The sequence below is a fragment of the Lupinus angustifolius genome, chromosome LG06, assembly GCF_001865875.1.
Source record: "Lupinus angustifolius cultivar Tanjil chromosome LG06, LupAngTanjil_v1.0, whole genome shotgun sequence".
In the NCBI taxonomy this organism is placed as follows: domain Eukaryota; kingdom Viridiplantae; phylum Streptophyta; class Magnoliopsida; order Fabales; family Fabaceae; genus Lupinus; species Lupinus angustifolius.
Genome location: NC_032014.1, coordinates 5,377,177 through 5,401,401, shown reverse-complemented (window position 1 = coordinate 5,401,401; position 24,225 = coordinate 5,377,177). Strand labels below are relative to the sequence as shown.

Here is a 24,225-nt window from a genome sequence, read left to right as displayed (position 1 = left end):
ATTATGATTAAAAGTTTAAAACACTTTTATTGATAGAATTAGTGTTGTTTGGATTGTGTTATTCAAAATAAGTTTTAAACATATAATTAGCACATTTCCCTTAAAAAAATTATCATTTATGTTTCCACTTATTATAAAAATGAAATGACTATTGATGTGTTAATTTATTAAAAAGTAGTAAAATTATTTAATTAAAAACATAACCCTTACTAAAAAGTAAAAACAACACAATTTAGATTAAATAAGAAATATAAATTAAATTGGCATAAATATTATATGTTAAAATATGGTAAGTGAAAATTGGTAATTTTAAAGGTTATTATGTGGAAAATAATATTTAAGAATTTAAATTGAGTTTTAAGAAACGATAAATAAATAAATTTTACACCATCCCAAACAATGGTTTGGAGTTAAAACTTATTTACTAGTGAATTTTGTGATTTGCCATATATGTTAACAATACTCACAAATAAGCTTAGGTTTACAAATTTAAGTTTGGACATTGCAAATTGCATCCCAAACACACAGTTTCTTGTATTTCTCCAGTTTTTAATAACATATATATGACAACTGTTTTAAAAATCCCACAGAAACAAAAGAGCACTCTAGAACATACGTGCGTTTTTTGTTTTTGAAAAAAATAACAAGTGTTTAGTTTTTTGAACTTCTGATTCTTAATTAGATAGGCTTTAAGTTAAGGTTGAGAGTTGAGACATCCTTTTAGGCGACTAATCAGCTTATTGTAATAATGAACTAATGAGGCACGTCAATCAAAGCAACTGAGTGTTGATTAAGTGGAACTTGATCTTCTATCCACACATATTTTAGTCTTCATATCTCAAACCAATCAAATCTTATTAAATAAGATAAAAAATTATTTTTTGTTTTTATTATTTTTATTTTTGAGTATGTAATAACTTTTGATTGGATTGAAACACAATGAGATAGAAAGTGAGACAAGTGATCTTCATTCAGGTGGAGTGAACATATGTTGTGCTATAATATGGGATGGAGATTTAATGTTTGAATGTCTTCAACCAATTACAATAAAATGAAAATAGATAAAATTATAAATATTTAATTTTTTAAAGTGATGTGACATATTATAATTGGTTTGATACATGCATTGAGAAATGCTTAAGGACATCATTTCTATGTCACTATAATATGTGTCACTTTGTGTAGTATGAGATGTAATTAGTTGGAAAAAATATATATGAGATAAAAGTTTAATTATTAATTAATTTTTTTACCAATCAAAATTCATAATACATAAAGTGACACAAATTATAAGACAAAAAATGAAATACTAGGTGGGCTAAGATACTCTCCCACCTCATTTTGATTAACTGATTAAGTGATAATCTATGTTACCAGTGTAATAGTTGTTAATCTACTCACATATATTGTTACTAAATTAAGGATTTCATCCTTCCACTTTAAATCACTCCAATAGTGCCGAGTGCCAACCTCTAAATCATGGATCAACCTTTGCTCTCTTTTTACCAGCATAGAAAGGACTTTTAGGTGCATGAAATTCTCATATAGTACACTTTCAGGAGGATAAATATATAACCATACACCAAAGTAATTTTTAGGATTTAAACTCATAATTTTTAGCTGATAAAACAAATAACTTTACTATTGCAATAAAACTTACTCTATCTCATTTTAACACCACCACAACAAACTTTAAAAAGTATTTTTTTTTTGTTATAGGCAGAAACATTTTGAGGGGAAAACTAAAACAAAAAGTATTAACTCGATTGTGATCTTCCTCTAAACGTAAGTTAAGATATTGTTTTCATATCCGTATATTGTCACCATGGATAATTTTATAACTCCTGCCTATTAAGGTTATGAAAATGAGTTAAGCAATAATAATTACTATATAACCAGCTACGAGTTAGTCCATTAGTGTGACGTTTGTTTGACTCAAGGTATTGTAAAATTTCAAAGATCAAAGTTTGATCAATGTGGATCACATATCCAGATTGTTAGGAGGAACCACGCTAAAAATATTAGTTTCTTATTTGTAAGAAGAAAAATAATTTTCATTAGGAAAGAATAATAATTACTAAGATAAGGTATAAGACATCTTGTAAAAGGTTTTGATTAGGGATGGAAACGGCTTGATAAAGATTGACTCAGCTTGAAACTTGACTTGAGTTCGATATGAGTTATTTTTTTAGCTCGAGTTCGACTCGGTTAAACTTCGTGAACTCTTCAGTTCAACTCGAATAGTTCATTTGGACAACTCAAATAATTAATTAATTTTTTAAAAATACTGCAAAAGGATATATATATATATATATATATAAATAATCTTGTTTATATATATAATAACAATAAATATAAAAAATTAAAAAGTAATATTTGAGTCATAATAAACATAAAAATTAGTATATATATATTTATATATATATATATATATATATATATAAATAAATATATAAGAGTACGTATGAATAAATTAAAGAGATTTCTTCTAATTCACATTTTTATAAGATCTTCCTAGAACCTAATTATGCTATTTTTATTTAGTTATATTGAAAATATATCATAAAGGAATATATGGGTATAATCCATTTGTTGTACACAAGCGTAGTTTTATCTTCTATGGTTCAAAAACAACATCATCTGATATGTTATAAAAAAGTCATACACCAATTAGAGAAAGAAATAAAAACTTAGAAGCTGGAGAGATTTAATATGTACTATATATATTTTAATTGATGATGTAGTATGAAGGTGCTGCATACGAACTATATACAACTCAAGTTTGACTCGTTTATTTAACGATCTCAATTTCCAGCTCAAGTTCAACTTATTTGGTTCATGAACCAAGTTTATCGTGTTAAATAACGAATCGAACTTCGAACGAATACCGAGTTAGTTCGGTTCATTGTCAGCCCTAATGTTAATGATCCTTTTCTAAGACATGTTACATTTTTATGCAAAATATATATATATATATATATATATTAATTAGATGTTTCGTCATTTAACCATATTAATAAAAAATTTGACTATCATATCTATTTTTATGGTTCTCATTAACAATATCAACAAAGGAATATTTCCATTTGTTTTATATATTTTGATGTGTAAGGTTATATATAGTTTATAAATTTGACACAACTTTACTGAAATAACTTCATTTAATATACATTAAAAAGAAATAGAGAAATAGATAGTGGAAAGAGGAATCATAAATAAGGATATGATTGAAAAATAAAGTATAATATGTATTGAGTTTCTAAAGTATCAAGAAATATGAAATAATATGAAAAGGTTAAGACATAAAAAATATGAAATGTATATAATAAGTAGAAGATATAATATTATAATATTTTTAAATTAAGAAGTAATAATTACTTTTATTAATATGTACAACCTAATTAGCATGTATAATTAATTGAAAATGTTTTAAAATTTAGAAAAAAGATGAATGACACAATGATAACAAAGACTATTCACTAGACTTAGATAAAAACTTGTATGAATATATAACCAACAAGTTATATTTAGAGAGTAATACATTTATGTTTTTTGGTATTATAGTTTATGACTATGTATTAATTAAAATTAAAATTTTATTAGTTTTCTCTACATAAATACTCGTCTCGATCAAAGTCATTTTCCAACAATAAATAACTTACAAAATTATAACACACTTGAGGGTGCTTGAATGGGCAAAGGGTGCGGTAGATCTGGTATTGTGAGGACGAGCACCCCAAACTCACCCCCATTTAATAATTAAACTGTCCACATTATTTCTCCATATTTAAAAATTATTCATGTCTACGTATATTATTTGAATGACAACGAATTTTAAAATGGATACAACTTTTGAATAACGAATAACTACTGTAACTTTCATGGGTCGTTTAAAATTTTCACGTCGTTGTTGCTTAAATTTTGTATGGTCATCGGACCACTTAAATAGCAATATTGATCATTTCCAGAACTCTATTGAGAAGTTGCTTATAAATTATATGCGACATTAAGTTAGAAAATATGTAAAATATATGAGTAAGCAATAAGTTATGCTACTTATCGTATATTTAATACAAGATATTAATAAAATTGCTTAAATTACAGAAAATGGGTAAAACTAATAATCATTAAGTAAAAACCACCTATTGAAGTGAGTCTGTGCGTACTCTTGATCTGAGTCCTTCTTTGAAAAACAAAAATAAGTTTTTTATAAAAACAAAAGTAATTTATAGGGTATCCCATCATAAATTAGACTAATTAAAAATTATAATAACTATAGGAAAATGGCACATATATACATTATTTTCTACTTACATGAAGATGACAAGTGTTATTTTAAGTGATATATGTACTTAATTCTTATGATTAAATTTATTTTTAAACAAAATTTTTAAGAGCCTATAGCATCAGTATATCTTCAACTCCACATAAAATACTTTGAAAGAATAAATTTTAAATTTGCAGATATACACTTCCCAATTTGTATACGTCACAAAAATAATTTGCCTTCTTTAGTCAAACCATACTAATCTCAGGTAGATTACCTTGCCAAATGGGACTCTAATTAATATTATTTTGCCTTTTCCTCATATTCTTTTACATTTTCACAATATTAATTATTTGACAATATTTGATCTTATTTTATTTTCTATATGTATTCATTTTAATTATTTTATATACATAATAATAATAATAGTAGTTATGTATTATTTAAAATTTTAAATTGATACCACATGCACCTAGCTTTTCTCTTTTTTTCCGTTCATTAATGTAGGATGACCACCACAAATACAGGGAATAACAGAAAAGTTTTCAAAGCTGAACGCCTTTTTATCTGTCAGTTTGTCACATCTTAAAAGTCTTCAAATAAATCCTTAAAACCAATAAATGTTTTAAATTATATTACTAAAATGGTATCCCAGTAAATAATATCAGAGTCTTAATTGAAGGTTGGTTTTTTGTAATAATTATTTAAAAAAAACTAAAAATATAAATATCTGCCATATAATTTTATACAAAACTGTAATTTTAAAAATATAGTTATGTTTGAATCTACAATATCACAACATCTATCATCTAAATCAATCATGCATCACTATTAAATGCCTTTAAAAAGGTTGTGGTAACCCAACCCAAAAATTAGCTTAAATTATTAAATAAATATAAATATACCTTGAAAAAACTAAATTCACTGGTTCTCTTAAATTTTTCCTTTATCCACTAAATTTATTCCTACTTCCATATAAAACCATATATCAAGCTGGTAAGTCTGGCTTAATTAACTTTTTGTTAACTTCAAACAAAACATTGTTATAGTAATATAAAATGTTCTTACATTGATCAAAAGATCAATATTTTTATTTCTATTAATAATATTGGTTAAGATAGACAGTCGCATAATATAAAAGATATTAATTTCTTACATATGAAATGTGAGATTCTTGATAATACAATTTGTTTTTCTAACTCTCTTATTTCATATAAGTTCAAAGCGGGTATTTTACTTAATGTAAATAAGTTAAATAAACATAATTATATATTAGTCATGAATTCTAGTAAAATTTAATGGTACAGATCTATTTACTAATTCAAATTATTATATTTTAAATTATTATATTTTTTAGAATTAATATCTAAGATGTAAAATAATGTTTTTTAACTTATTCATTGAGTAAAAGAATCCTCTCCAAAGTTTAAATGCATTAAATACATGAAAGTACACCATTCAATAACATTAATTATAATAAGCAATGCATTCAAATATGTATAATAAATTAAAAAATTTAAATATATTAAACTAATCATACAAAGCTGAAAAAGTCATAATTTAATAAATTAAATTAATGAAAAAATACAATTAAATTAAAATATATGTAACGTAAACATGAACTAAATATATAAAAAATATAATCACATCACAATCTGATTAAATAAACTCAACCATAATAAACAACAAAACTACAGCTACAAATGAGCTGTCTCATTTTATTACTGACCTTCACATCTAGGTTGTAAGATAAAATGGAATTGTCAGGTGTCAACCTCGACCCCGTGCGCACTACGCACATAGCGTACTTTACCAGCAACATAATTCGTTTCCGAATCTTCGTTTATTTTTTCAAATTTTAAATGAATAAACAAAAAGAAAGATAAAAACATTACTTAATTTCCCCCCAATTTATCGTCCTCGATTTTTTCTGTCTCATTCTTCTCTCTCTCCAAAAACTCCAACTCGGACCAGGGTCCATGGAGTTTATGGATCTAATAGCTACGATTTCCATTTTCATCATTCAGTAATAACATTTTCAATGAATTTCCCACAATACCTCACCAGACGCGGGAAAACCCTATTTCTCTGTTCTTTCTATTTCTGTTTTTGCTGACACTTAAGGGGAAAAGGGGGTGGAACCTGATTTTTAGGGTTTTTTGGAGAGAAGAAAACAAGAAAGGAGAAAACGACGTCGTTTAGGATGCCGGGGAATCGGTCCAAGTCGGAGAAGCACGACGGTGCGATGCAGCTCCGACGGGACCCGTATGAGGTTCTCGGCGTCTCACGCAACTCCACTGATCAGGAAATCAAAACCGCTTATCGAAAAATGGCTCTTAAGTATGTATATATATTTTCTTTGTGATTTCTGAGGTTTAAATCATTGTTATTGTTTGTTGAATTTGATAATGGTTGAGTTAAGTTTGAAAACTTATATTATTCATTTGGATGTTTGCTATGATGCCATTTTGGCAATGATTTCTCTTCTCCTTGGGTCTGTGACCGTTTTTTTTATTTTCACATTTTTTTAAAACTGGGCGAAGTAATGATTCCTGAGCATGGTCTTGATTTTTATTTTACTCAATATATAGATTGGCACAGGTGCCACCAAGATTCTTGAAGTAAAATCAATTTATATTAAGCAGTTCAGAGAAGTAAAAATTCTGGTATATATGTGGAATAAGATACATATAAGGTTGTTTTATTGGTTGCTTAGGTATGTTTCATTTGTCTAAAAGTCAGATTAACCTAAGGTGAGTATATTTTTACGGGAAAAGAGAGAAAAGGCTACTTTAAATCACAGATTACAATTGTTTGCCTTCATTTGATTTTATCAAGACTTGAAGAGCACTTTTTGTCTTTAATTTTTTTACTCCTCGCCGATTGTTTATCTAGTTAAGCCCAACTTAGCCTTCTGAAGGAGATTTTCGATAGATTGCCTTTGCTGACGTTATCGTATTAGTTTCATGTATCTAATATGAGCACTCAACAGTTTACAGTAAAAATTAATGAGTTATTGGAGGTTTACTACTGAAATAGATTATTTCTCCTTGAGGGCCCCCTGGTTCCTTGAATTAACTGTTTTTCCTGTCTTCTTTTCATTGCACAGTGTCGGTTTATATTATTAATTATTAATTGGTTGAATCTATTTCATTTCAGATACCATCCTGACAAGAATGCTAATGATCCTAAAGCAGCTGATATGTTTAAAGAGGTTACCTTTTCTTATAACATCTTATCAGATCCTGATAAACGCCGTCAGTACGACTCAGCTGGATTCGAGGTGATATAAGTTAACATTATGAACCATTAAGACTCTTGGAGGGTCATCAATCCTCCAGGTTTACATTTTTAATTGTTTTTAAAATATTTCAGTATTGTATGAATCTCCCCAATATATAGTTGTTGTTTTTATTATTGTTAAAAATAATTCTTCAATCTCTCCACCCTGATTGTTAGTGATGAAAAAGGTTGTGTTTGTGTGTAGGCTGTTGAATCAGATAGCCAAGAGTTGGAGTTGGACCTTTCAAGTTTGGGTGCTGTGAATACAATGTTTGCAGCTCTTTTTAGGTTTGAAGGCTGAATATGCTTCTCTTTCTATTCTCTGTCAAGTCCTTTTCTCTCATTGACTGCTTAAAAACATCAATAAAACTTTCCTTTTGTTTTTAATTCTTCCCTTTCGTTCTTCTGATTATCCCTCCTTTTCATGATTAAATTTATGCATTTATGACAGTAAACTTGGTGTTCCAATTAAGACAACTGTATCTGCTACTATTTTAGAAGAGGCACTCAATGGTGCAGTGACCATTCGTCCACTTCCATTGGGGCATTTTATATCTAAAAGGGTGAGCTCCTGCTTTATTTTTTTTCATTTATCGCTTTAGTCACAAGTTTCTTTTGTTTATTTTTGTTTTGTGACTTCATCTTCAGGTTGAGAAGCAATGTGCACACTTCTATTCAGTTACAATAACAGAAGAGGAAGCTCGAGCTGGATTTGTTTGTCGAGTGCAATCATCAGACAAAAGCAAGTTCAAGGTTATAATTTAAATATGTGGCATTTATGTCTATAACAAAGATTGCATGCAACTTACTGTAACCCAGTTATCTTTCCTTTCGATCTTTTTCACAGAACTCTAAATCACGAAAATATCACTTTTAAGGGTTTAGTGGGGTGTTGTAGATAAATCAACTGGTCAAATTTTAGAAGCAATCTGAATTTATGTTATATCCATTTCTTCATGTTAATGAGCTCCTTCCTTATCATTTCCAACAGAGTAATATTTTGACAATCTATGCTGATTGAGTGGTTTCATATGTCTTGGATCTGTTTGAATAATTAGGAAGGTTATTATTCACTTTCCTGCTCCTTCTGCATGTGCTGATTACTATAGGTTTTTGAGTTTCTAGTCTGGCTAGTTTGCTTTACCAGCAATTCCAATGCCAGTTTTGCTTCAAAATAAAATTCAGTCTCTTGTGATGGCTACTGTTCCCATAAATCTTCAGAGTATTCTTTTGATTCTCATTTCTCAAACAATTACAGTGATATTATTTCCTTGGAGTACTCCAGATTTTGGTTAGATAATTTCATTAGATGCGGGTTATGCTGATATAATGCTGCTCCATATATGCAGTTGTGGTACTGCTATCCTCTAGTAACTCTCTTGTTTTATCAAGAGTGCTCATGATATGAAGTTGAAACATGAATCATAATGTTATTCAAGAATATTCCAAATTTCTCATGGTTTTGGAGTTTCTAATTCCGTACACGTTATGGAACCAAACCCAAAATTACTTCTTTGATCCTAAGGTGCACTTGATCAGCGAGGTCTGATTGCTTCTGTTTGGCTATATGATTTCTTGTTAAGACTTATATCAAAATAATTCTGTATCTTATTTCTTTACAAAAATAGTGATGAATCATGAAATATCCCTTGGCCTTGCAATCTTATTCATCATTTTTTGCAGTTTCAAATATATTATTTTTTCCTTGCACACTGTAACACATTGATATGCACATTTGAGTTATTGTTCTACTTGATTTCATATGAATTTTTTTATGTATTTCGAAAACATTAATCTGGTAATTTTTCAACGATCTGTTTTTAATGTTTTTTATCAATTGGCTTTCCACAGTTATTATATTTTGACCAGGAAGACAATGGTGGATTAAGTCTTGCGCTCCAGGTATTAGTCTGTTTTACTCTGTGTGTGAGAGATTTTGGGGTGTATTTTTTAGTTACCGGATGACGGATGTTAGTGGCTGTTAGTACTATTTTTCTGACATTTTATCACATCACTAATTATTGTTGTAGGAAGACAGTGCAAAAACGGGAAAGGCTACCTCCGCTGGAATGTATTTTCTTGGGTTTCCTGTTTATCGGTTGGATCAAACATTGAACTCAGTGAGTCGCTACTGTAAACAAATACTACTCAGTTCAAATATTATTTTTTGCATCTTTTTCATTCTAAAGTTTGTTTATCGAATTAATTCGCTACAGATAGCTGCTGCAAAGGATCCTGATACATCATTTTTCAGAAAGCTGGATGGGTTCCAGCCCTGTGAACTAACAGAATTGAAGGCTGGCACCCATGTGTTTGCTGTTTATGGTAAATACATGCTTTTATATGTCTATTGCTGTTTGTTGATTGGAATTGTGCTCTATAGGAATTGACTATTATATGCTGTCAAAATTTTCTAGGTGACAACTTTTTCAAAAGTGCAAGCTATACAATAGAAGCTTTGTGTGCTGCACCTTTTAGTGAAGAAAAAGAAAATTTAAGAAACATAGAATCTCAAATTTTGTCTAAAAGGGCAGAAATGTCAAAGTTTGAGACAGAATACCGAGAGGTTTGTGCTTTAACACAAACATTGTGTACGGTTCTAATTACGTATCTTTTCATCAATCTGACACTTAGTCTTCGTAGGTTTTGGCGCAATTTACAGAGATGACAAGCAGATATGCGCATGAAATGCAAGCCGTGAGTTTTTCTTTTTCAAGGTTTTCAATGCAGCACCCCCTTCCCTATTCTCCCTTTTAAAAAAACTAACCAATTTCCATTGAACTTCTGCTTTATATTTTCCTGCAGATTGATGAGCTTCTAAAACAAAGAAATGAAATACATGCATCATACACTGTCGCTCCTTTAAAACGAAGTTCAAGTAAGAGCAGGATCAAAAGTTCTTCCAAGGAGGCAAAAGAAGATGACCAAGTAAGAGAGAAGAGAAATATCAGAGATCGTCCAAGGAAGAAGAAATGGTATAACATCCACTTGAGAGTTGATAAGAGAAAGGCCTGCTAAGGTGAGAATTGGAGAACTAGCACGTTCTTCTGTCACTCTTGTATATTAATGTATTGTTAAGTAATGCATTATGTTATCATTTTCATCTCAACTCTGAATCCCTCAGTGACAGTATAATCTATTGGCCTGCACCTTTTTTTTTATTGCTTAGCACTTTTGCAAGCTTAAGAGGGAGGCTTTGCGGAAGCACCAACCAAATGTTGTTTGGAGGTTTTATTTATATTTGGCACTCAAGCATGTCAAGGATGATAACAACTCATTGTTTTGTATAAATCCCTTTTCCACTGTCCTTTTAATTTGTCAATTGCTCTCAGTGGCTTATCTAAAGAATTTGTACTTCTAAATTGTTTGATTCATTGGTGAAGTAATGGCAAATATTTGGAGAACAGATTCAGGTTACTTCTTGAAGATGACCTCCTTTGTAGTATTTGTGTTTATTTCTTCTCCATATGATCACATGTTGATAAAGATGCTCCCTAGGTAGCTTGATTGCCGAAATCTCATTTAGGGTGTTTAAACTGTGTTTCCTCTATTAATAACCTAACATGTTGATAATGATGTTATTTTGTTGGCGACACAGGGGTGTGGTGTGCTGATCAGTCTATTTTAAATAATGATATTTATATTTAAACTCTTATGCATATTTTGTTTTGGTACTATGGGCATGGGGTATCCTCTTAACCTATAGACAAAGAACTAATCTTTTTTGGATTGTGTGATTGTCTATCTCAACAAGTGTTACTCATAGGACTCAAGCATATGACCTTTTAGATCACGGGGATCTAGTGAGATCTTACACCACTAAGTAATGAGAAATTCACGCATCTAGTTGCTTCATCTAATCTTCACATATTCCAATGTAAATGGTTATTTTGAAGATCCATCACATGTTAAATTTGGATGCACATTTGCTGTCACACACTACACGTGTCATGACCTTGTGATTGGTTGGAAAAAATATTTAAATTAAAATTTAATTTTTAAGTAATTTTTTAACCAATCACAAAGATATGACACATGGAGTGACACTAAGTGTGAGACAACATATGTGCCCGGTTAAATTTTTGCTTTATGAGAGTGAAATTCCTCTTGCTTAATGAAGAGGCAAATTCTTTTTTCTTTAAATCTTAAGCGTAAAAATATATTATCAATCTAATTAATAAGTATACAAATGTTATTTCATTTTATATTTTCTTTTGTACTTTCGTATAAATTGTTTCTCCATTACTGGAGTACCTTCTCACAATAGCAAAGTTGTAGTGAATGTAACCGGAATGAAGTAACAAATACTTTGAAGTCACTAGTAGAGAATCGAAATAATTGGGCTTTAATGATCTAAATGTTCTTTTTTCTTTTTGTATAGTTTATGAAATACTTTACTAAGTTTCCATTTTGAGGTCATTGAAGTATAACATTGTTGTTTATGAGATTAGAATATAAAGGGTTGATAAGCAATGGTAGTTAAGATGTGGTCTAATTGATATATTTTTAGTTGTCTAGTCGCAATTATTAGTTTAGCCATTAATTGATCTTATCAAGGGTTGAACAACACAAAAACTCTTTAGAATGATAAATAATTGATCATTCTACCTCTCAATGAGACTTACCCAGTGTAAATGTATATACTGAACAACACAAAATCTCTTTTAAAATATATATACTGACGGTGAGTAAATCATTAACCATTCATATGTTTACCATTATTGACTTTTAAATAAAAGTAATACAAATCAATAATAGATGATGTATTGATATTATAAAAAAATTTACCCTGACAGTGCATAAAATTTAAACTCTAAAGAAAAATAGAGATAATTTAATTTGTTGCTAGAAGTTTTGAAATTCTACATGTGCACATAATATTAATATTTCTCGCAATAATCAATCTATCGAGAATTGTGGTTCAGTGTAGTTTCAGAGTGGTGAATTGGTGAAATTGGATAAAAACGTATCCTTGTAAAATTTGTACAAACAGTATTAATAATTGACTCCATGGCCCAATGGATAAGGCGCTGGTCTACGGAACCAGAGATTCTGGGTTCGATCCCCAGTGGAGTCGTTTTTCTTTTTTTTCATTTTTCATACCATATGGGCTTAGGAAAAGGGCTATAAGTATATCTTTTTTTAAACTTTTGTACACAATTGCAATTTAAAAAAACCTCTTGTGTAGAATGATTAACAAACTTATCCAATACTCAGTCTTTATACCAGCATAACTTTTTTTTGCTAAAATTTATCATAACTACATTTTGGCAAACTTAACCAATTCTACTAATGCTCGGAGTCAGAGATGTCAAAAGATTTTTTAAAAATAATTAACACCTTACATTTGTAATGAATGAAATAAAACAATTTTTTCTCTCACTGTAAATATTATCAAACTCAAGGAGTATCTATCTACAACTATAAAAATTGAGATGCCTAAATGGTTTGAGATGAGAAAAAGACTTGTGTGCAAATGTATTCATGTTGAAAGATCTTCACCCAAGTTTTTCACTTCACATGAAAGTTAATATGGTGTCTGCATCTATCATCAAGTAAAAAAATTAATATTTGTGGATTACCAGTGTAAAAAAAATGATACTGACGACACATCATCCATTTTAGATTACTTTTGTTTGGCAGTCAATGATGACTAACATATAAATGATAGATGATGGATTGAAAGTGTAAAAAATAGTTATATTGTCGGTGTATACATATTAAATCCTCCTGATAAACATCCAATTCACATCCTTACCTTAGAGTTATTGAGAAAAGGAATGCTCTGATATAGATTGAAAATAATACATTATCACCATCACTGTTTTCATAATACCCCACTGCCTACTCTGCTATTAGATTGTACTCTGACCCAAAAACTGTCATCCATGGCCAACAAGAAAGTAAGTCCCTCTGCATGTAATGTGGATTTTTAGTTTTAGGACTCAACATATGGGATGATGAATTTAGACTAAGCAATCTGATCATTTGAAAGTAACTAACTATCCTTTGAAGCAAGGGCAGATTTTGATCCATATTTGGAGAAAACATCACTTAACACAGCCTTCTCCTTGACCTTTAACCTGGAAGAATCAAAAGAGTAAACATGAGAAATGGACAACCATGATGAAAATCATATTATAGCAGTTAATCATGCAGAGGGAATCACCTCTTTGCAGATCCAGGTACATCTGAATTTGAAACCTTTTTTGTTTTCTCTTTGGGTTTTTTATGCTCCAGTCTAACTTTGGAAGATGAATTCTCTTCAGCTATGGAGTTTTTGTCAACCTTCTCTGAGGAAAGTAAATCACTTTCAGAATCAATTATGATATCCACACTATTATCATAATCCACGTTCATAGCAGTGTCAGACTCTTGATTGTCTCCAACACCCTTCTGTTCTTCTTCATATGTCTCATTATCCATGTCATCGGTGTAATCTGAATCATCGGAGTAGTCTGAATCATCCGAAGTGGTTTTATCCCAGGAACTCAGAGCAGAACCATCCGTATTAGAATTCTCATTTGAATCTTCTTCAAAGGAAGATACCGGGAGAAGTGGAAGAGAGGTAAGATTTTTGCTTAATCCTATAGAAGTAGAAGAGGGAGACTGTGCATCCACAAGCTCACATTCTATCTGCTTCTGAATTTTACCAAAGGTAATGGCTTGTCCAGAGTATAACTCTACAAACCTGAGAGAAGGGGAGAGAGAACAATGATTTCAGTTAAAAGATATTAGCACAGTAATCTGGAACAATAATGGTATGCAATACCGCTGAATATTTATGCACTCATTTCAGTATAGTCAAGTAGGATAACATGAAGAAACTTGAATCAGATATCCAAAAGCTGCAAACTAACTTCTATTAATTTCACGTATTGATAACAGTGTCTTAAAGGAAGCACTTATAAGGGTTATGAGTGGTATGCATCAAAACTTAAAAACTTATGACAAGAGCATTATAGAACTAAAGTAACTTTCCCTATTTTCACTATTATTTGGGGGGCATGCAGGTACGAGATTGAGGCTAGAACATACTTAGCTGCATCTTCTTTACGCTTGAAATCAACAAAAGCAAAACCCTTACAGACAGGGTCCCTTGTCTTCTTGTTTCCAGAAACAGTTGGAACTATATTCATTATGCCTGGAATCCCTTGGAGAGCAGATTTCAGATCCCTGTGGATGTTCTTTTTCTTTGGAAGGTTTACCAAGCGCACTCGACCTCCGCTTGGAACAACATCTGCAAAGTCGGTAATTGATAAAATCAGATGTCAAATTGTAGGCTCTGCAGAAAAGAGAAGCAAACTCTCCATGTTTCAAAGGTCTTGGACATTGGTTTCATCCAAGAGACCAAACACAATTAGACAACGACAATAAAAGTATATGGTACAAACAAGATTCCACCATTCTCTTCCACAAGCCTTTAAATTCTTCTAAATCTCCATAAGACATACTACAAACTAAAAACTTTTAAAGTGCAGTGTGCATCCTCAATTCCTTATGCATACATTGTCACAGCATTTGGCACACAAAGATAGCAGAACAAGATTGTGTTCTGTTCTATTCTCTTTGGGTCCACTAAACGAGCATAACCAAAATGCCCTACTTTTTAACCCTTCTATGGAGTCTTGTTCTATATATAACAAAATCCATATGTAAAATCCTGTTATTGTTGCACATCTAGCAAACATCACCAACATAAGACAAAGAACAATAACAGAACCCTATCAAACAACTACATAAAAAACTACACCAAAGGAAACATTTTTGAAGTAATTTGAACATGCCAAGTATAGCAGGGGACAACCCCCAAAACAAAAAATTAGTGGGTATAACCTTTCTTCTTTTGTTCAGTTTGGACTGAGCCAGGATTAACCAAATTGTTCTTAAGCTTCTTCAAATTCTCAGCCTGAGCTTCTTTACTCTTCTCCAATTCCTCAAGCAGCTTATCCTCAACAGAGGTATCGTACTCTTTCCCTTCTCCAAAACCCTTAGGTTTCTTATCAAACCATTTCCTCATCTGGTCCAACGGAAGCATCTCATCACCATCAACATCATCATCATCATCATCATCATCATCTCCTTCTTCTTCTACTTCTACATCTTCATATTCATCACTAACATCATCCTCGTCGTCCTCGTTAATTTCAACGACGCGAGAGTCACGCCGCCTTACCTTCTTCCTAGAGGGAGCGTTGGGGACGAACCTGCCACCACGGGAAGCGGCGGCGCGTAAAATTACGCGGGGTTGCCGGAATAGTTGGAGGTTGAAGCAGGAAATGAGAGAGAGGTGAGGGTGAGTAACACGTGTGGGTGTTAGAGAATGACACGTGCGAGTGAGAACAGGCACTGAAATGTAGGGAGCCAGAAACGCAGCTTCGCAGAGCATCGTCTTTCTTCTTCGATTTTTTTGGGTTCACTTCTTCGTCGCAGTAAGTGGATATGATTTTTAAGCTAAAATTATTCTCTTATTTTTGTAGTAGTTTTATTACGGAAACTTTAAATAAGCCGCGGTTGATTAATTTTTTAATTAATAATTGGGTTTGAATTTTTTTAAGAATTTAATACGTAGTGTGAATGTATTTTTTATAATATTGGCATATCATCTATTAAATTAATATTAATTTTCAAATAAAAAAGTAATAATAAATAAATATAAATATTGTACGAAAAATATATAAAAATTATATACATTATGTGTTTAATGTTGGTTTAACCAAAACCCAGCTACAAGACTTAACTGTTGAGGCAAATTGGTCCATTTTGATAACTAATTGGAAGTATTTTTAAATGAGAGGATTAACTAATAGATTTGGAAAACAGAATAACGTTTAAAACGTTATGATAAAGTATACTTACGAAAATGTGTACATCTCGGTTTCGTGGTGTAGTTGGTTATCACGTCAGTCTAACACACTGAAGGTCTCCGGTTCGAGTCCGGGCGAAGCCACTCTCTTATTTTCCGGTTTTTCCTTTTCAACATGTAAACTACTTAAATGTTCAGCAACTTGAGTTTCTGTTATGCCAATGAGCCCATTAGATAGCACTTCAAATGTAAATTGAGTTATATTCTATTCACTGTATCATACATGGGCTTCTTTTATGATAGCAGCTAGATCACCCAACAACAAATTTCATCAATTGCAACACCAGCCTATATAGCTTGTTTTTGCAGCTAGACAAAAACATGCCACCATAGATTGTTTCACTTATGCCAGCACATTATCCCACACATACCCCTACGTCAACTTTGAAATGATATGAGCATTTATTTCACCACATGCTTCTCTCAGTGCTTCCCCATATCTGCAATCTTGATTACTAGCTTAGTAGCTTTCCATCTAAGCCAACATAATGCCATTCCTCTATTCATATAATTCCCACCTATATCTAACTGATCTGCCACTCTTCAAATTGATGTTATATCTCTAATGTATTCATTGTTACATGCCTAAATTCTACGACATTATAACTTTTTTATCACCTAATAGTAGTCACGAGTCTCTGTCGGCTGTTAGCATACGATTTCAAATAGAACTCTTGCTCCCTAACAAACACTGTCCTGGTCCATTGTCTTGATTTGATTTATCAAACATTGGGTTAGTAATGAGGTGTATTCTTTAGAAATGCTGTTATTTCACCTAAACACAATATCGAAATTAATAATATGGTGTCATCATCACCAAGCATACATGACATCATATAAGCAAATATATACTGCTTTGTGGGGACATTATTGCTATTATTCATGTATTGAGGGGATAAGGGATATATATTTATGTCCCTCACAAAAAGACACAGTAAAAATTTGGCAATGACATTTTCTCAAATTAAAGTCATGGTGATGAATAAAAAGGCGAGAAATTTGCCTAGTACATTAAGCAATCAGAGGCATATAATCAAATTACTCACTTGATAATTCTTTAATTTGTTAGAAAGAATATTAACTTAAAAATATTTCCTTAAAAAGTACTTTTAAAGGTTTTATCATCTTTACGTGACTGATGAAATAAAAATCTTTGTTATCTTGAAAAATCATTTATTATTGTTAAGAGTGATACATAGAGTTATTCATTAACCATATACTAGAAATGAGTTTTAACAACATGCATTCAATAATATTTATGTGTAAATGTTGTTAATTGTGGGATGGTAATGGTACTCCAAACTATAGATATGATAACACTATAAATACAAGGTGTTGTTAATTCTAATAACATTAAAAAAATGGATGGTAATTCTACATTGCATCATGTAGCAAATACTACTACTCATGTTATGATTAGCACATTGAACAATAATAAATTGGGCCGCAATTCTACAACACTTCAAATAGGAAGTGTTGTTAATGTTATCTATTATTATCTTAACAAAAGGAATGAACCAAACCAAAATGCATTCATTGAATTTTGTTTCAATAAGATTCAGACGAGGCTTCTTTGATGGATGTCAATTTTATCTACCTTGATTTTAACTGTATTTAGTATGGAATGATATCACATAAATCTTATAACGATTTTGTTATAATCACATGAATTCGGGCTTTTCTTCAAATTTGATTTGGAGATTAAAATGTAACCCTTGACTTTTTATTTCGATTCACGATTGAATGTTATTAACTTATGATTATGTGTTTGTGTTTTGTTTAGGAGGTTGAAATTTAGACAAGTGATGATAAATTGATAATAATGTAAGAATTTTTTTGTTATTTATTCTTTAAAAATATAATTAACAATTATTAATAAATATATAATATTACTAAAAATATTTAGTTATTTTGACATTTTATCTCCAACAACCCCAAATTAGGGAGATTTTAAAAATAAATACATGAAGAGTTGTGGAGATCATCCAAAACCTTAATCTCTCCTTTATCCAACTCTTAAATCATGAGAAAGTTTTACAAAGTTAATTTTCCTTTTAAAACCTTACTCGCAAACAAAACATTCATTTCAGCCAATTCTGTTTGTGTGTCCTATTTACCTATAACTTAAATAACGTTACCTATAAATTTACCTATAACTGTAAAAAAGAAAGTAACGCTACCTATAACTTCATTTCATTATACCATAAATACGTTCTATAAAATGTTGCTCTTTCTTTTCCTTAAAAAGTATTCGCCTGCGTATAAGTTTATAAATATGATTTAATATGTATATACTTTTACACTAATAATAAATCTTAAACCATTTATAATTATTATTGATTTTTAAACAAAAATATCACAATTCAATGATAAATAATATACTAATAGTATAATTTTTTTACACTAATAGTACATAAATTTTAAATTCTTTTTATAATATATTAATATATTAGGTGTTGTAAAATTCAAAATCTAAGCTGGAATACAAATAGAAAATAAATGTATGATATTTGATGTCAACTAAGTGCAAATATTATCATTAAAATGAACGAGTTTATAGAATTTTGGACCAATTTTTAATAAATACTGGAATTTTATAAAAAACTAAAAATATATTTAATACAATCTTATCTATTTTCTTTTTCTATCTTAATCATTTCAGTTTTTTAAATATTTAATACCGTAATATTTGCACTTAGTTGACATCAAACATCGTGCATTTATTTTTGTTTTGCATTCGTGCTTATATTTTGAATTTTACAACACCTAATATCTTAATATATTAGAAAAATGTATGAATAGGCTGGTATATGACTACTATACATTTAATATATTATCTATAATTAATTATTATTAACTGTTAAAAAAATAATAATTTAAATGAAGGTACTGATATAAATCTTTATACTCACTCCACCTAAATATTAGACTCTAAATATATTTTAAATTTAATCTGTGTTAAGTTTTGAATTTAGCTTTCCTCACATCGATATTACATGAATTTTGTGGACAAAAATCAAGAGAAAACGGAAAGACAAAAAATATTCAAGCCAAAAACGAATAAAAAATCTAACCAGACATCGCATATTTATATTCAAACAAACATATGAAGAGTCCACAGCACAGGTTCATCTACAGCCACTCTCTCTTCCCACACTACACACTCACACACACTCACCACTATTCCGGTAACTTCTCCGATCGCACGTTCCGGCAACCTCTCATCCCAAGCCATGGCAACAGAATGACCGAAAACCACCGTCGCCGTCGCCGATCATCATGTCCTTATCCTGCCCCGACCGCTTTTCTGACTCTAATCTCCTATGCAGCGAGGACACCTCCGGAGTCATCTCCGGTGAGTCGCCTGAATTCTCATCCTCCAACATCGATTCCTTGCCGCCACCGCTGTCACCGTCATCGGAAGAGGATGAGTCCATCGCTGCGTTCATCGAAGACGAGCGCAACTTCGTTCTCGGACTCGATTACCTTTCAAGGTTCCAATCTCGGTCGCTCGATGATTCCGCGCGCAAAGAATCTGTTGCATGGATTCTCAAGGTAACCGCTATTCCACCTTCTTTCGAAATCGAACTCTCTATTCCACTAATATTAAATATTTGCCACTCGCATATCGGACGATGCTAAAATGCACCCTTGGTAACCGTCACTCAGAAAACGGTTCAGCTTTTAGATCTAGTTTTTATCTGATTTGGATTCGTTTGGTTATTATTTGTTGGTTGCAGGTGCAGGCTTATTACGGATTTCAACCGCTCACGGCGTATCTTTCCGTCAATTACATGGATCGGTTCTTGAACTCTCGGCAGTTGCCGGTGAGTTCTGTGAACTTTGTTTTCAGAAAATTAAAATACAACATAAAAAAATAATAATAATGGAACATAGAAACAGCTTGTGAGATTGAATTATTACTAATATAACGCATGTGCGTGGAAAAGTTTTCTATGCAGTAGTTATGAAGGACTTTTCTAACGTGAGGTGAATCTAGATGTTGTGTGTTACCTTAATCGAAATCCACGGCCATATGCACATGCAAGTTTTATGTATTTAATTTTCAGTTAAACAAACCTACTTTTAAATCCTTATGAAAAAATAGTTTTTAAATATTTATCATTATTTTTAAATTATTTAATGTTATTTGCCTTTGAAAAATTATTTAATGGTGTTTAATTATATATTCGGATACTGTCGTCTACCGTACGGGCCGTATTACTTGCTTTTTAGTTGTTGTATTGTTTGGTTGTGTACGTAAGAATATTAAGTGCCGATTAATGTTCAATAATTCGAATTCATTTTGGATTTTTATACGGTTGAACATTCTGCATATTAAGGATTAAGCCCTCCCCTTAACATTTAAAATATAAACTCTACTTAAATATTATTTTTGTCATTTAGTATAAACTATAAAATCTGTGCACCTATTGTTAAAAAGTCAGTACATTTATAAATAGTCACTACATTATTTATCATTTATTTGCATTACTTTTATTTAAAGTCAATAATATTTAAAAAATAATGTTAATATTATGACAATTTAAAAAATTCTTAAACTATAAGCGTATCTATTTGTTGTCTTTAATTTAAATGTAGCATTATATGATGCTTTTGTGTGCAGTAAACTTCCAAGTTATCAAACGTCTCATTTTTTTAATTGAGAAGCGAATATTTATTACAAAAGTTAAAATTCAAACTCTTAATTTATTAAATACAACATTTTCAATTTAAAATTTATTTTTGTATTGTAATTTTCTTTATACCCTCAATATTTTTATTTGCACATAAAAGGATCCCATATGGGAATCATTTCCGGAAACTTTTGGCACTCTTATCCAGACACGTGCGTCTCTGGTGGGATTATCTGTCATAAAGTTCGATTAATATTTATAGTATTATCGTTAAACACTGATAATCATATGAAAAACTTTTTTAGAAGAGAATTATGCCAATCACCTTTCTTATTACTTAGTGTACGATATAAATTTGTTTGCAGCAAACAAATGGGTGGCCAATGCAACTTCTGTCTGTTGCATGCTTGTCTTTAGCGGCAAAGATGGAGGAACCTCTGGTTCCGTCTCTGTTGGACCTTCAGGTATATGTGCAACATGTGTGACAATTCTTAATCCATTATAACAAAATACTAAGTTTTGTTTATTAGTGGATACATTAATTAAATTGTATGCTGACTTGGTTTGTCATTAGCTATGTAAACCATATGACACTAACTCCCACTACATTATTCTTATCCATAATTATATAAACAGGTAGCAGGTCCCAAATACATATTTGAACCCAGAACAATTCAAAGGATGGAATTACTTGTTCTAGGTGTTTTGGATTGGAGGCTGAGATCAATCACCCCATTTAGCTTCCTCAGTTTCTTTGCATGCAAATTAGACTCAAATGGAACTTTTACGGGGTTCCTCGTTTCACGGGCTACACAAATAATCTTGTCTAATGTTCAAGGTATACTCTTGTAGCCATTTAAACTGATATTATAACTCTAAATTGTATTTTGCATAAAAACTAAAAAGTTTTCTTTACTTACCTTTTCAATAAAAGTTATCCTCTCATGTTAAGAAAACCTTTTAAAAATGATTGAAAGTAGAAAAAGGTACGCATTTGAGCAGTAACTTAATTAGTTTTCTGTTTGCATATTTTGTCTAGAGGCTAGCTTTCTTGCATACTGGCCATCATGCATTGCTGCCGCGGCCGTACTATTTGCAGCTAACGAAATTCCTGATTGGTCTCTCGTTAAGCCTGAGCATGCCGAGTCATGGTGCGAGGGTTTAAGAAAAGTAAGCAGTGTAGTATATATTATGGAAAATTATGATGAAAAAATGATATGTATAGGTTGATTTATATGTTTAAAACTTTAAATGAAACAATCAGGTTGTTAACACATCCAATTGTTGCAGGAGAAAATTGTAGGGTGCTACCAATTAATGCAAGAACTTGTTATTATTGACAATAACAAGAAGAAGCTCCCTAAAGTGTTGCCACAGCTGCTATTGACAACTCAGTCCCCAACGAGTTCAAGTATTTCTTTATCCTCATCTTCTTCCTTCTCGTTGTCTTACAAAAGAAGGAGAATAAATAACTGTTTGTGGGTCGATGGTGACACTGAAAACTCCCAGTGAAGAGAAAAGGAACAATAATAAATTTGGAAAATATAAATAAGGTGCTGGTCCTAAGTCGTCTGGAATAAGAAACCTAATTTTTTTCAGAAGGTTTGAGTTAAAAATTAACTTGAGAGTGATGGTGTACATTATAATATACTCTTATATTTTAAGAGAGTTGTGAGGTTTTATTATAGTAGTTATTATTTTGTTGGTGGGTATTGTCATTCATCAATGGCTTTGCATATTCCCAAGGGAGGGGGATTTTGCAATATAAATATTCTATATTAAATATAATATGCTTTGGGAAAGTGCGTTTGAGAAAGGAAATAATAGACAAAGATGCATTTAATGGTGAGATCGTGCTAGTGTGGAAGAAAGAAGTGGGGATTTTGAAATACAAAGTTCCATTGATTACTACCCTTACTGATGAAAGAGAAGATGGTGGGACAATGCTCAAGAGCTTGGAAAGAAAAGCAGGGTCGCATAGAGAAGATGTATCAAGTTTGTTGGGAAACATTGGGAGATTACAACTTTGAAGTTTGAGCTGTTTTTCCTATAAGTCAAGCTTCTTATCCTACCATTGAAGTTGGCCACATTTTGTGGACTTGTTTATGCATCCGCATGAAGATGCTAATAATGGTGCGTGCCATGCACGTGTTTATGTGTGACTTTTTGGCAGGAACTGTTTTCTTTATTTATTATTTTGGCCATGAGTTCTGGCCTAACCATACAGGACCCATAGCCTGATGTCCACGCATGTTATGGAAACATGTCTCTATGGTTTTAATTTTTGGATTTTTTCATTTGTTTTCAAGAGTGAGGAGAACTTACTTTTAATAGTGGCCTAATTGGCTTAAGATATGAGAGAAAAGGTCTTTGGGGCCTTTTCCTGCGTGCTGTGTTTTGAATATATTAGTAACAACACTATTTGATTTTATAGATTTCTATATTCTCATCTCTCCTCTTTTGTTCATTCTCTTTCACTTTATCTTTGTGGAAGTGTGTGACCAGATTTAACTTATGCATGAACTTATACTTCCAAATACAGTTGAAATGGTTTAGTGACTTAAGTCATGTAACTAAATTCACCCAAGAAACACATGTTCTTACTATTATTACTGAGTGTGAGTGAAAAGAAACTTCAAGGCCCTCTCTGGAATTTAAAGAATTACTGTGAAGGTGATGAGACTACTCGGTCCAGCTAGCAATAAAGATGGTTCAATCAGTGACTATGACTCCTCAATTTGCCAGTATCTACTCATTCCCATCTCCAGGCTGTTCTATTGTGGCGTTATTTACTTATTTTACATTATACATACTATCAGCCACTAAAGTCTCTGAAATTTCAGACAGTCATTGCCTTCAATTCATGTATCCTCTCATTAATTCAGACAAAGATCCTCATATGAAGATCATTTAATTTGTTCACCTAATAATCTCAATTTTTACATCAGATGCCTGCTACCCAATAAATGATTCGTAATGAAGAGGAAGAATGGTAGCAACTACCTAAAGAGATAGCTTTTAACCCAATAGGAAGAAATCTCTAGCTTTTGAAGATTACGATCAGTGCAGTACACATTAAAGTCTAAATTAAAAAAACTAAATAAAAAACAGCAAAAGGTTTTTAAAAAGTTACTACTTTAGTGCAGAATTTCTTCTCTACAAATACTAAAATG

At 31.2% G+C, this 24,225-nt stretch overlaps 3 protein-coding genes and 2 non-coding genes across 5 annotated transcripts; 4 read left to right on the top strand and 1 right to left on the bottom strand.

The window, feature by feature from the left end:
- On the top strand, nucleotides 6,155-10,860 carry LOC109349223 (chaperone protein dnaJ 16-like). Its single transcript, XM_019589951.1, has 12 exons — nucleotides 6,155-6,607; nucleotides 7,427-7,550; nucleotides 7,755-7,837; nucleotides 8,001-8,112; nucleotides 8,198-8,302; nucleotides 9,401-9,451; nucleotides 9,580-9,669; nucleotides 9,766-9,874; nucleotides 9,967-10,115; nucleotides 10,193-10,246; nucleotides 10,355-10,568; nucleotides 10,719-10,860. Exons 1-11 carry the CDS (start codon nucleotides 6,471-6,473, stop codon nucleotides 10,565-10,567), a joined length of 1,227 nt encoding a protein of 408 aa, XP_019445496.1. The 5' UTR covers nucleotides 6,155-6,470; the 3' UTR covers nucleotide 10,568; nucleotides 10,719-10,860.
- TRNAR-ACG lies at nucleotides 12,554-12,626 on the top strand. The gene has a single exon. It is a non-coding gene; the product is annotated as a tRNA-Arg (tRNA).
- Nucleotides 13,315-16,000, bottom strand: LOC109349222 (protein DEK). Its single transcript, XM_019589950.1, has 4 exons — nucleotides 15,386-16,000; nucleotides 14,588-14,789; nucleotides 13,719-14,240; nucleotides 13,315-13,632 (listed from the first exon to the last, which is right to left on the bottom strand). Exons 1-4 carry the CDS (start codon nucleotides 15,936-15,938, stop codon nucleotides 13,548-13,550), a joined length of 1,362 nt encoding a protein of 453 aa, XP_019445495.1. The 5' UTR covers nucleotides 15,939-16,000; the 3' UTR covers nucleotides 13,315-13,547.
- TRNAV-AAC lies at nucleotides 16,426-16,499 on the top strand. The gene has a single exon. It is a non-coding gene; the product is annotated as a tRNA-Val (tRNA).
- Nucleotides 19,535-23,169, top strand: LOC109349221 (cyclin-D1-1). Its single transcript, XM_019589949.1, has 6 exons — nucleotides 19,535-19,970; nucleotides 20,156-20,242; nucleotides 21,418-21,516; nucleotides 21,689-21,890; nucleotides 22,092-22,222; nucleotides 22,343-23,169. Exons 1-6 carry the CDS (start codon nucleotides 19,695-19,697, stop codon nucleotides 22,562-22,564), a joined length of 1,017 nt encoding a protein of 338 aa, XP_019445494.1. The 5' UTR covers nucleotides 19,535-19,694; the 3' UTR covers nucleotides 22,565-23,169.

Bases quoted from the DNA above. Each gene is read 5' to 3' on its own strand.
- LOC109349222 (XM_019589950.1), bottom strand. From the start codon at position 15,938: ATGCTCTGCGAAGCTGCGTTTCTGGCTCCCTACATTTCAGTGCCTGTT. The intron at 14,790-15,385 runs GTTATACCCACT...CCGACTTTGCAG, and splicing joins AACTGAACAAAAGAAGAAAG to ATGTTGTTCCAAGCGGAGGT. The intron at 13,633-13,718 runs GTGATTCCCTCT...TGATTCTTCCAG, and splicing joins GTACCTGGATCTGCAAAGAG to GTTAAAGGTCAAGGAGAAGG.
- LOC109349223 (XM_019589951.1), top strand. From the start codon at position 6,471: ATGCCGGGGAATCGGTCCAAGTCGGAGAAGCACGACGGTGCGATGCAG. The intron at 8,113-8,197 runs GTGAGCTCCTGC...CTTCATCTTCAG, and splicing joins GGCATTTTATATCTAAAAGG to GTTGAGAAGCAATGTGCACA. The intron at 9,452-9,579 runs GTATTAGTCTGT...TTATTGTTGTAG, and splicing joins GATTAAGTCTTGCGCTCCAG to GAAGACAGTGCAAAAACGGG.
- LOC109349221 (XM_019589949.1), top strand. From the start codon at position 19,695: ATGTCCTTATCCTGCCCCGACCGCTTTTCTGACTCTAATCTCCTATGC. The intron at 20,243-21,417 runs GTGAGTTCTGTG...ATTTGTTTGCAG, and splicing joins TGAACTCTCGGCAGTTGCCG to CAAACAAATGGGTGGCCAAT. The intron at 21,891-22,091 runs GTATACTCTTGT...TATTTTGTCTAG, and splicing joins AATCTTGTCTAATGTTCAAG to AGGCTAGCTTTCTTGCATAC.